The following is a 13,224-nucleotide window of genomic DNA, read 5'->3' on the forward strand; positions in this document are numbered from 1 at the left end:
TCTCATATTACATTTTTAATAACCAAATGCACCAATGATTTGACATGCTTTGACGATTGAAAAACATTATCACTTGAACATGCTTGTCAGGGATAAAATATTATGGCTTGGGGTTCGCTGACAAGTTTGGAATTAAATACAATGCGCATCATAATCTTACCCCCTAAATGTTTAACTATAAAAGTAGCTGCCATTTTTAAATTGTACTGTACAGATTTATGCCAACTGCGTTACTCTGTGAATGTGCTATCCAGTATCATGAGAGCCAAGTGAATGTCTTGTCGTGTCAGACTCCCCGTGACCTCCGTGTTACAGTAGGTGATGTTACAGCATTTCAGTAGTTAGGTTGACTAGCTTGTGCTTTGAGGGATGCTGCTACTGGGCCAGCCATCATTCACAAAACAAAGCCTAAAGGCAACCCTGATAAAGCACTGACACAATTTATCCCATCAGTGTCAACAAATACAGTAGCTGGACTACACATTGGCAAAAACATAAACAATTGTACTTGTAAGTTCATCAAACATACATTTTGTAACTTCTCACATAAAATGCACAGCTATATCAAAGATTCACCCAACTTTTACTAAATCCAGTCAGTTTTCCAGTATTAAACTTTAAAAGCAAAGCTATAAAAAGGCTTATTCACAGTAATAGCAAAAGTGAAAACTCCCTTTTAAAGTTCTGAGCTAACCACAGTGGTGTTGTCGACAAGAGCCAAATATGTTTGCTACTTAAGTATGGCTCAAATTTGCTAACAGATACACATACTTTCTGAAACGATGCAATAGACAAGGCATACTATGAAATCAGCACAACTTCTTAAACTGTCATGAAATTGGCTTTTTGCGATGAAAATTGGAACACAAATAGAGAACCAAAGATTACACCTGGATTTAATTATTTGTTCGCAATGATGTAACTAGTAACTGGAGCCAAGTTAGTTGATGCCAAGAACATGCTGATAACTTAGACACAACATATTGCATCTAACAACTGTTCAGTAAACCATCTGATCATTTATTGTGCCATGAATGAGGGGTTTATGGTTTTGGTTGAGTGTTCATTTAACGCTCTGCTGCTTTGAGTCACTATGTTCCCTCTGCTACGACGACCAAATGGGAAAATAGCTCCTACTCCTCCTCTAGATCTTTCCATTCTGTTACTAAGGCAGCGGGATCAATGCCATGGCAACCTGGACTGGTTAGATGTTGGGAGAAGATGTGTTTGGTCGCCATCCTCCGCACCTCACTTTGTCAGGGACCAGATGTCTTGGGCAGGTCCTGGTTCTCAGCCAAGTGGAGCTTTTGTCTGAACGCGGACACATTAAGAATTCACACAGACGGAGTTTGATCTGAAAACTATTTAAATCCAGTGTCTGCGCCTGGAGTGCTGGGTGATTCACGTAAATTAACAGTCATTCAATTAGGAAAAGGATACATTGAGGTGCTGAGCTCCTCCAGCTGCAGGAACAAATGAACAAATGGGTGAGAGGTGTATCAAAAATAGAACATGATGTTGTAGTACAGGGGACTAATAACTGATGGTATTACATAACAGCCGCTGTAAGTCAGGTCAGTATTTGAATTAAACTCCAATCATCTGATCATCATCTTTACAAAAAGCAAACTAGTCAACTTCCCTTCTTATCCACACAAAAGAAAGTCACTTCACAGCTCTGCTCTGAGACAATTATCCACCGCTGCTACAGCTGGCAAGTATTCCTGGCAGCAGTATCTGTAACATGAGCTGAAGGCTTTTTTTCCCCTCACCTCCCTCACACATAGCACTGCAACTTCCTCTGAGCGAGCATACCAGCCACAGGCGTGGGTAACTAGGAGCCACACAACATGCTAACAATAGAAACTCTTTCAAGGCATTCTTGGGACTGCATGTCACCGTTTGTGCTGGATAATATTTAACATTTGAATACTGCTATATGACTAATCTCATTTTAGACAGGCATATCTGCTTTATTGGAAGGCTCACAGCTAAAAATAAATAAATGTTTGTATACAATATACTGTATCTCGAGCTTGACTCATTAACACTGCATACATGTGATGAATGCCTTACTGTCTTGATCCTTGAGGCACTTAAAAAGAACAAACATGAAAGTCCATTGTAGTGTTTCACTATTCCCCTGATTAAATATTCCTGAAATAGAAATGGACACTTTGTGGGCAGTTAATAACTAAACTGGAGTGCTCCCATGACCTAATCATTTGATTTCCTCCTGGGTTTATATTGTTATCACTTTAAAGGGTAAATAAATAGTTTGGCTTCGGCCAGAGTTGAGGATGAAAACAGAAGACTTCATGCCATCAATGTGTGTAACGAGCTGGATAATATATGTTACACTGCTGTAAAGTCTCAGCTGTAAAAATGTTCTTTGCTGGCTTACAATCCATCAAAGTGCATTACGAAATTGGACCTATAGTTTAACAACAGAGGTTTGCTGATGTATATTAATCAAAAAAATTATAATCAACCTAATGGAGGGTGACAATAATGAAACACGATTGCTTGTAATTTAGAGGGCCGTTTTGGCAAGCAAAAGGTGAAATGTAAAGACAATGAATTTTAAAAATATTGATCAAGGTTTATGACCTGGTAAAAACAGATCTCTTTTTTACAGAAGAAACAGCACAGATGGGCGTGACCTTTTGCTGCTGTGGTTGGTGCTTACGTTACAGAGCAGGTGCTCCAGGTTGTGGTCGGAGGCACACTTCCTCTGGTCCTCTGAAAGTTCCTCCACGTGGCTGTCGAGGCTAAAGTGCAGTCGTGCCAACTTCTCCTGCATCTCACGCACATGCTCCAGTTGCTCAAAGGAGCACACCTTACCTAGCAAACACAGGAGTTGAACCAGACAGGTGTAACTTTTCTAAAAGGGCAAAACATGTCATTTGGTTGTAGGAGGATTACAGTAAAGTCATAAATATTTCCATGGCACCAGATGTGTAAAAAGAGCACGACAGCTATTTGATTTCAGTCTTCTTTGTGTAACAAAGCCACTTTTCAGCTGGCTTTATTTTCAGCACGTAACAGAATATTCCCTGGGAGGCCTCTCTAAATCGAGGTTATCTCACCAAAAGCCTGTAGTTTGCCTGAGTGGAAGTCGTTGAGAAGATTGAGGAGGCCTCCCTCCATCTCTCTCACGTCTGAGACATCTGTGAGAAAGGAGTGCTGCAGGGGGGAAGACTGGACTACTTTACTGGGCCCTGCAGGCTGGGGGGCCCTGGGCTTCTCCTTGTGGGGCCTGAGGAAAAACAAACATCACGATCATACGCATCTGTTGGTGCACTCGTTGACATTTAAAAAAAAAAAGACAGTCCACACTTTAATCGCCTCATCACACAAACACAGTACTGTTACGTAGGGATTTGTATTGTTGCTGTGTGTGTGTGTGTGTGTGCGCCTCCTCCCTCTCCTTTCCGGGTTGGTGATTGCTGAGTGAGCACACCTGTGTTCAGCTCCCTGGATAAAGGAGAGAGGAGACCCCGCCACTTGGCCCCTTCACTACTTTCAATTTCTTTGTTGTGCTGGCTGGCAGCAGGCGGTGCTGTCCTGAGCATGTATTGGCCTCTGCCTGACCGTGGCAAGCTCACCTTTGTTTGTTGTTGTCGTCAGCTGCTGTGGAGCAGCGTTTCACATTTCCATTTGTTTTGTTAATACATTGTACTGATAATTTTGTTACAAGCACCTCCCATCCTTCCTTCAGTTACTGTTACATCAATGGCTACTCTCTGATTTATAGGGTCGTAACATACAAAGTATCTTTTATAAGTATTTGTTATTTACTTTTGTTAATTTTAAGGTGACATACAACCTGCCTCGTCTATTTCTTCTATTTCTAGAATGGCTTTAGACAATGTGAGACTGGCTTTCTCACACTTCAAATGAAAATTCATTCAAAACACTTAGCTGCTACAGCCTTACTTGGTCTGGTATGACTAGTAGCTTATGAAGGCTAATGTTAGAACATTTTAATGTGACTGAATAACAGACTGATTTTCTGACACTGTTAATGACTTAGCATTTTAGCTAAATGCTAAACAGTAGTTTTGCATTCACTATTATCCAATACATGTCAGTTGTTCAGCTAATGTTACACAGTCACGGTTTAAAGAACTATGATTTTATATCCCATATATGTATTATCAAAGTTGACTTTTCCCTATATTTTTAAATCTTAAATTTTCAGTGCAAAGTGGTGAGTCTAGTGTGTCTAATTCTGAGGCACTTTCTACGATACTCAGGTGTAGTTGTGGTGGAGATACTGCACACTGTATGTGATCTGACATTATCTAATAAAGCCAGTTATGTTATTTGAAAATAAATTAGATGATAGGACAAAACAATGCAAATAAGGCAAATAACATTTGCGGTAGTTGGTGTTTTCTGGAGGATTTTCCTGATACGTAAGACACAAACCTGGTGGTCTTTGGTGGAGGTACGACGACTGTAAACACCTCTTTGGGCTGTCCTGGCGCTCCTATAGATCTCTTGTACTTGCCTCTGTTCTTGGGGGAGGGGGGCTGTGGCAGGCCGAGAGAGAAGGTGGCACTTTTGCTGGCAGGCAGGACGGTGAGTTTGCGGGGGTTGATCGGGGGAGGAGGAGGCTGGGGAAGAGACACCTTTGGGCTCCGCTTCTTGCGTTTGTCTTCCATTATTATTATGGAACTGGCACTGCTTGGCTGGTGTACAGGACTTCCTGAAGCAACAAAGGTAGGAAGTTCAAAAGCAGCAGCCTTCCCCTCCCTGAGGACTCTGTGGAGGATTCTGACTGTGCCAAAATGAGTGCTGCAGATCCAGATTCTCCCCCTCTGCAAAAAAAAAAGAGAAGAAGCATTTTGTGATGCTTTCATTAGTTAAACAGCATTCACACAGGTTATCGCAACAAAATATCTGTCACAGACAAATCAGTCAGTCAGTATACCACTAATCTACCTGCCTAAATGGGGTTGCATTTAGATTAAAGTCTTAAATTAAAGCAATTTCCTTGCTTTTATTCATAATGCTTCCCTGGTGTAAGAAGAGGGAGTGAAACAGTAATATAGAAAGATATTTTTAGAGCAGCTTCAGTGAGTGAAGACCTTAGAGATTATGTGTGAACTGAAGGACACCCTCTATTACGAGTTTGAAAACACTTTCCAACCAACCAAACCAATTATATGCTAAACAAATGATCAAGCAATCCAAACAAGCTGCACTACAGTAGGCTTTGTTTTTATCGTTTACTACATGAACAATTAAACTGCAGAGACAGGTAGCATGAGTCCTTAGGAGCATACAGCGGGCTATACATTATACAAATGGACCTAATGTACACAGCTTTCAGACACATTGCTGAAGGAGAAAATCAATATAGCCTACTGCATTATTATTGAGACTGGTAGAATGGTGGAGTTTGAAAGATCTTATACCCATATCTCTTTACACAGTTGAGTGACCAGAAAAACACCTTACAGTGTGAACTTATTAAATACAATGGTCTGCAATAAATCCAAATATTTTACTATAAATTAAAAGGTAGAATTACAAGACATGTATTGGATTGCATTTGCCTCTCGTTTGTTGTTCACATATATTTTGTATATAGGCTCAGTGATATTAGTACCTTCAAACTATTGCAGTAGAGTGGTTGAGTTGTTATATCAAAAGACCAAGTAAGTGCATTAACGTCATTGTGGTCTCGGCACTGAGACTAAATAACACTTTATTCCATTACAATGGGATGAAATCACTGTAGCTGTGTTATCTCCTTGACACTGCGTCAGCCTCCGTTTAAAGTAGAATCCAAAGATGGCCACTACAGTAATACACAATGGCAACTTTATACGCCAAAATCCTTCTTTATTTGGATTATATCAATCCTGTAGAAAATCTGCTTTAAGAACAATATGGAGCCAACTGTTTGTTTTCTTACAGCATATTTGTTCAATTCAGTGTGAGAGAAGACGTGTAAACAGACCGTCTACGAACGAAAGACAAAAACGTTACGACTTACCGAATCAATTACGCACCAGGGAGCAAACCGGCTGAGCAGTGTCACATTTCTCCTCCCGCCATTTAAAAACGTTTACGTACACTTCATATAAATGAACCTTTAAATAGCGCAATGGTGGTGAATTCTTCCTGCAGCACTGGCGTGAACACTGATGTAAAGCGCGGCAGCAATCGATGCGCTCGGCTTGTGCGGGGCTGTTGTCTTTATCCGTCTTAAAGGGCCAGTCCGCCCCGCTGTGTATGCCAGATATTGGCCCCTACAGGTTATCACTGTTTACTTTGTCACAGGTGCACACAGCATGCTGGGTACTGCTGAACACTGATCAGCTGATGGTGCAAATATCCTTCTTCTATTACAGCCTGGAGGGTTTGATACTACAATACAATAATATGATACTACAAGAAACAGGCCACATGGTGACGCCAACGTTCTCCATCTTTTATTAACAATCGACTTTCTCTGACATCTTGAAATATGACAAAGCCATCTGGAAAATGTAGGTTGGCACACATAAAACAGAGTCCACCTTTTTCACTTGACCAATGTAGCCTCCAATGGCCTGCTCAATAGTCTCCCCTTCAAGTCAGATCTTTGGAGCAAGACACTGGCTTCTGCGAGATACTGATGACCAGTTAGGCTCAGGCGTTTGTATATGTAGCCAGGGAGCAACAGTGTCTGTCTGAGGGAAACTTGCTACATCAGGATGCTTAGTATCATAGCTGCTGCTGGCTAGCTGTTCATTTGATGAGTCTGTATTGCAATGATCAATGTCATTCCCTTTTTGGGACTTGACAGGCTGGATTGACTGAGTAATCATAGTCCTTTGTTCTAGGTTTTTTCCTGCCAGATTTGCCCTCACGCCCTCTACCCCTTTTCCGCATCAAAGAAAGGCTGTATATACGTTTTGTGGGCAAATGCAGCCCAGTAGCCATTTCCACAGCAAGGATGTGGAAACATTTCCCTGAACTTGGACAGGAGCATGTTGTGCCACTGGAGGTGTTTTGAACAACATGGACAGACTCATTTGTTGGACTTTTAACTATGAACACCCCTGAAGATGAATTCAGACTCACCAGGCCCATCTCAACCACAGTTCTTGCTAAGGAGGTCTGTGACATCAATGGTTTTGATGCAGGTTTCTCAACACTACATTGCTCATCTTTGACACTGGACTTGACTCGTTCCACTATTCTCTCTAAAGGAAAGAATGAGGGCATCTTAACATTCCTCAGAGCAACAGGGACACCCCGCTTTGGAGTGTAGTTCCCCAACCCACATCTGGCTCTTCGAAATTCATAGAGGAAGTATGACTGCATGTAGTACAAAAGACAAAACCATTGCATCAACAGGAAGTTCCTTCCACTCATTTTGAGATTTGATCATTTTGTTTATGCTGTCTGTTGGGATTTTGGATTTGAATGCTTCAAATCGTTTCGTATAGAAGGAAGCCATGTTGCCTAATAGATCTTCCTTCAAATGCTGGTTGAAGTATTTGATTCCTCAGAACATTTCATCATGTGAGATTCTGTCTCTACTTCTGCTAGCATACACAGTGTTTTGGACCTGTTTGAGGTTACGTGGGCTATTCACAGGCAGCGACAGATAAGGCGGATCGGTAGATGCTCGATGGTGCCTGCCCATGGTCATTTTGAAGGATTTCTGAAAATACCTCTTTTTTAGACGGAATGAACACCCGATCTGACTTTGCATTACCATGCTTCTTTGGCACATATATGGACACATCTCCCAAATAATGGATCAAATACAAATTTGCCAAATGAATATCTCCACCTTGCTGCAGCAGACAGTACACATTTTTTTCTGAATTCAGACGAACCCTTGTTAAACTGTACTGTCCTAATGTGAAAGTACCGCTTCAGCACTCTACCACCATATTTTTTTTATGTTATGGTAGTTTGACCCTTTCTGCTTCCATGACATTAGGTCAAAACGAAAGTCCATGTCTGATCTACCTCCCTTCAAACTCCAATATAGGTACACATCACCCCCCTTGGGATCCAGGGGCGGATCGTGCAAAATACTATCTCTGTGCTTCTCAGCATCGCACAGAATGGCCTCTATTTCACCCAAAGTAAATTAGGCTTAACTGTAATTATTATATAGGCTTATACTATACTAGGCTATTCTATAAAATAAGCTGCTAAAAAAGATTGATTAAATAGCCTTTAAAAGGCAACAGGAGTTCCAGCACCACAGCTTTTATTCGACGGGTCCGAGGAGAAATATGACCTTTGGGAAACGCGGTTCCTAGGCTGCCTACACATTCTGAAGTTAAAAGACACTATTTTAAAAGAGCCCACTAATGCAAACGAAGGTCAACTAGCTGAAGACAGATGGAAAAATGCTGACTGCTATGCCGAGCTGGTAAGGCTGATAGACGATAAGAGCCTATCGCTAATAAGACATGAAGCCGCTGATGATGGCAGGAAAACCCTGAGTATACTTAAAGAACTAAAATATGTACACTTCATTGACAAAGTTACGCATGGCAGACAACGAGACGGTTACGGACTACTTAATAAGGGCAGAAAACATCATTACAGCATTAAGAGATGCAGGAGAGACCATGAGTGATGGGCTAATCATAGCCATGATGCTAGGCGGGCTACCAGACTCGTTCAAACCGCTAGCCGTCCATGTAACGCAAAATGAAGATAACGTAACGTTTGCGGACTTCAAAAGAAGACTACGGGTCTATGAAGGATCAGAGAAAATGAAAATGACAGAACCAACTACAGATAATGTGATGAAAACGCATACAAGACAGGGTGGAGGCCACAGCAAGCCACACTAACAGAAAAGAAGAAGATGCCAACATTACTTGCTACAAGTGTGGAATAAAGGGACACAGGGCGAGAAAGTGTTTCAGAAAAGTGTGGTGTAATTACTGAAAGAACAACACGCATGCAGAATCACTATGTAAGAAAAAGGGGGGACAAGATGGTGTCAGAAAAGTTGCCGAGGAACAAGATGGCGACCAAGACCACCTCTTCAAGGCCAAGTACGTCAAAAGTGAAAGACCACCAGTTAACGTGAAAATTAAAGGCATCATGGTGGACGCAGGGGCAACCTCGCACATTGTGAATGACATCAACAAGTTTGAGAACGTCGACAGCTCGTTCAAGCCAGAGACCCACTCAGTGGAATTAGCTGATGGAAGCAAGTGCAGTGGAATGGCGCAACAGAGAGGAACGGCGGTGATACATCTTCTAGACAACGCTGGACGACAACACACAGCGCAGCTACGAGATACACTCTACATGCCATCTTATCCACACGACATCTTTTCAGTGGCAAGAGCAACAAATGGAGGAGCGACAATCACCTTCAGAAAGGGGGACAGTCACATGGTCACCAAAGATGGTAGCAGGTTTGACAGTCATGAGAATGAAAATTTGTATTACTTGCCAACTGTTGAAAAGAATGTTGATCAATGTAAAGCATGTCATGATACGCAGACGTGGCATGAAATTTTGGGTCATTGCAATTATGTAGATGTGAAAAAGTTGCAAGGTGTTGTAAAGGGCATGGAGATTAAGGGAGGTGTAGTTGGGTTGGATCAGTTATGTGAGGTGTGTACACAAGGAAAGTTCACTCAGACAAGAAATAAGGAGCCAGATAGGAAGGCAAAGAAGCCCCTAGAACTAGTCCACACTGACTTAGCTGGTCCCATGCCAGTACCAAGCATGGAAGGACACAGATATGCGCAGTCATTTACAGATGACTACTCTGATACTATGCTTGTATACTTTCTAAAGTCCAAGAGTGATATAGTGCAGGCCACAGAAAAATTCTTAGCAGACATAGCACCTCATGGAGAAATCAAGTGTATCCGTTCTTCGATTCTTCTTCTTCTTCCCAAGGTCGATGCCCATTCCACCAGTACATGCCCAGCAAGCCCGCGAGGTACGGCGTCAAGTTGTGGGTGGCCTGCGACGCCAAGTCCAGCTACGCAGGGAATGTGCAGGTCTACACGGGCAAGTCCACGTGCGGCGCGTCCGAGAGGAACCAGGGTGCCCGGGTGGTGCTGGACGTGACCGAGGGGCTCACGGGCCCTCGCAACGTCACGTGCGACAACTTCTTCACCTCCTACGACCTGGCGCGGCGGCTCCTGGACAAGAGGCGCCTCACCCTGGTGGGCACGATGCGCAAAAACAAGCCCGAGCTGCCGGCCGCCTTGCTCGACACCAAGGGCCGCGCGGTCACCTCGTCCAGGTTCGCCTTCACGCCTACCGCCGCTCTGGTGTCCTACGTGCCTGAGTTGTTATAACCAGTCAACTGAACCAATGATCTTTTCACAAAACTGACAAAACCTTGTCAAACTGTCAAAATCCATCAACATTCTGTGCATGAGCTACTTTCTGACATTCTAACTGAAAGTGGGTGAATATCAAAATACATGATAGAAACATTTTGTTAAACCACTTACAAGTGTTATGTTGACAACACTATTGAAACAATTACTTTTTATTTATCTATGAATAAATAGGCCATTTGGCCCTGGACTAATAGGGTATTTTATTTGTCCATTCAACTGGCTCTATTCTATGTGCTGTGCTGGCTGCACAAGTCTAATTTAAGGCTCTCACAAATAAGTAGTATAGGTATATTGTACATTTTCTGAATCATCAGAGTGCCTTGAGTATTGAAGTTGTTGAGTTGTGTGTCCCTGATGTTCCTTCATGCCCCAGGGATAAAAGAAAGCATACAGCTTAGGCGGAAATTGTGAGAAAATTTGTCTGGTTTAAAGAAGTCATGTGACCTCTGTGTTTGTCAGACAGATTCAGTTCTGGGTTTAAATGAAAGCATAAAAAGGTACCCTTTCCAACGATACCAAGCACCATATTATAGAATATTGACAATATCCCTACCATGAGCCTAAACCAGATATACACCAGATTCAAAAACGGCGAGGCGCAGTTCATCTCGAACGAGCCTCATGTTAACTGGCGACCGTCAGCCAAATGCGTCTGCTGTTGTCGTAGTGACTACCTACGACGGAGCATGAGGGCCACATCAAGTGAAAAAAATTAAGGAGGAAGATGTTTTATTTATTTTGAGAATAAAGTCGAAATGTCGAGAATAAAGTCAATATGACGAGAATAAAGTTGATATTTCAAGAATCAAGTCGGACTTTTGAGAATAAACCAAACTACTAACTAACTACTAACTACCTATAGTATTCTACAAAGTGCATGAACTCTTTCTCTTTTAGCGCATAAACACAGTATGGTGATAAGTATTAGGACTTTGAAGAGATTGTGCCGAAAATTGCGTCTCTTCAGGAGGAGAAACCACACAAACTTGGAAGAGGTGGCCGTATTCCTGCAAACTGAAATAGCTTGTAATGGACAGATGCAAGGGTATCGATGGTTACACCTACGTGCAACAGAGAGGATATGTTGTATCACAATACACAATAAGACAATTGATCGACTTATTTGATCCTGAAGGAGTGACGCTCAGGCGAGCGCGGCACTCCAAGGATGTAACCCATATCTATGATGCTGCCTACATGGCAGCTGGCATGGCGGACAGTCGCTCTAATGTGATTAAGTGATAAAGAAGTTGAATTTGTTCTCCTCATTTCAACTTTAATCTCGACATTATTCTCGAAATGGTATAGTTCAACTTTATTCTCGTCATGTTGACTTTATTCTCGACATTTCGACTTTATTCTAGAAAAAATATTTCAACTTTACTCTCGTCATGTTGACTTTATTCTCGACATTTCGACTTTATTCTCGAAATGCAAAATAAATTAAAAACAATATCTTCCTCCTTATTTTTTTTTTCCTTTGATGTGTCCCTAATGCTCCGTCGTAGACTACAGCTGTTGGAAACGGGAAGAGAATACGTAGCAGTCCGCGTGAATGCCTTTTTGTTAAGTTGTCATTGAAATGTTAAAACATAACGACATTTACGTTACCTCTCTGATTTGTCTTGGGAGTCTTGTCTGAGGAAACTTGTCAGTCGCGTTTTGAATGTGGCTTGCTGTTAAAGAAAACAGGAAGACAGCGTTGCTTTTCCTGTTATAATGTCTATAATAGGCTACGTTTTATTTAATACACCTATTCGTCTTCAGAGCCTGTTTAAGTAAACACGTCACGTAGAAAACTTACTTTAGCCCTTTTAAACGTAGAAAATAACTGACAAGTTGCTCTTACTCAGAAATTGTCTTTATTTTGTTTGATTCCCACAACATGCACATATCTTGTATGTCTTGTAAGTTATAGTCCTATGTAACCTGCCTAGGGACTGCAGATGAAAAGTAGTTATTTTTACTAATTCTGGCATATTTACGGTATGGTGTTTTTATACAACAATGTTCATACGCATGGTCCCTATCAAATAAACCCATAAAATAAAAAAAATAAAAACACTTTGGACGAACATACAAGATATGTGCATGTTGTGGGAATCAACGCGCGTCTCTCGTTAAACCGGAACACCTGCTCGTTTCAGAGGAAGTGTAACGTCAACAGCACCGCGACTGCTTTCGCCTCTCCATTAATATCATATCACAGCAAACGCTGTCTGCGTGAAGTTTTGAAAAACTGTAACCACACTTGAAACCACTCTATCGGCATAGCTGTGACTCACTGTGACTTCACAAAACTGCAGAGCTGACGTAGTTTGCTCGAGTTTACTCCATCCGCACCTCTGCGCGATCAAGATTAAAGTAAAACTGCCCAAAGTTCACCTTAAAGACTTTCAAATACTCACATTTATCATTTCGACAGCAGTTTTTTGTTAACACTTTTCTGATGCACCATACAGTCTATGGTCATTGGTCATATCATGTTCGAGCCATTTTCAGCGCAAAACCTCCTCACATTTCTTGCAGAAAATCCTCTTGCACCCCCACTTCCCTGTGATATGCGCACGTATGCGCACCATTGACAGTAGATATGCGCACAGAGATTTCTGCACATGACAGGGCTTTTTTTCGCCATGTCTAAAATCACATCAGAGTCGTTCTCTTAATACATCCATGATCAGAGTAGGTAGCCTATCCAAAGTCTTGCCTGTGCTGAAAGCAACACTGGTACACTCACTGGCGCTGTTGCCTTGGAAATGACAACATCCGGTGTCTGAATATGAAAAAGATCAGTGTATGTTTTGGTCATTCGATTTTCATTTCAGAAACAGGTATCAAAAAAACAAAAAACGAATGGTTATTTGATTTTCGT

At 41.8% G+C, this 13,224-nt stretch overlaps 1 protein-coding gene across 3 annotated transcripts; it reads right to left on the bottom strand.

Annotated features, from left to right (window-relative positions):
* On the bottom strand, nucleotides 1-13,126 carry ccdc28b (coiled-coil domain containing 28B). 3 transcript variants are annotated; one of them, XM_078278337.1, is made up of 6 exons: nucleotides 12,758-13,126; nucleotides 4,435-4,826; nucleotides 3,090-3,259; nucleotides 2,690-2,844; nucleotides 1,441-1,463; nucleotides 1-1,311 (listed from the first exon to the last, which is right to left on the bottom strand). In XM_078278337.1, the coding sequence occupies exons 1-6, from the start codon at nucleotides 12,764-12,766 to the stop codon at nucleotides 1,257-1,259; spliced, it is 804 nt and encodes a 267-aa protein (XP_078134463.1). In that variant the 5' UTR covers nucleotides 12,767-13,126; the 3' UTR covers nucleotides 1-1,256. The 3 variants fall into 3 exon arrangements, with proteins under 3 accessions (XP_078134463.1, XP_078134465.1, XP_078134464.1); XM_078278339.1 differs by lacking the exon at nucleotides 12,758-13,126 and adding an exon at nucleotides 11,961-12,712; XM_078278338.1 differs by lacking the exon at nucleotides 12,758-13,126 and adding an exon at nucleotides 6,011-6,271.
* Between the last annotated feature and the right edge of the window lie 98 nt (nucleotides 13,127-13,224).

This window comes from Sander vitreus, chromosome 20 (genome assembly GCF_031162955.1).
Source record: "Sander vitreus isolate 19-12246 chromosome 20, sanVit1, whole genome shotgun sequence".
Lineage (NCBI taxonomy): Eukaryota > Metazoa > Chordata > Actinopteri > Perciformes > Percidae > Sander > Sander vitreus.

What these genes read in the sequence shown, in the direction of transcription:
- ccdc28b (XM_078278337.1), bottom strand. An exon ending in CCTCCACCAAAGACCACCAG is followed by an intron (nt 3,260 to 4,434) that starts GTTTGTGTCTTA and finishes GTTTTTCCTCAG; the next exon opens with GCCCCACAAGGAGAAGCCCA. An exon ending in AGGCAAACTACAGGCTTTTG is followed by an intron (nt 2,845 to 3,089) that starts GTGAGATAACCT and finishes TGTGTTTGCTAG; the next exon opens with GTAAGGTGTGCTCCTTTGAG.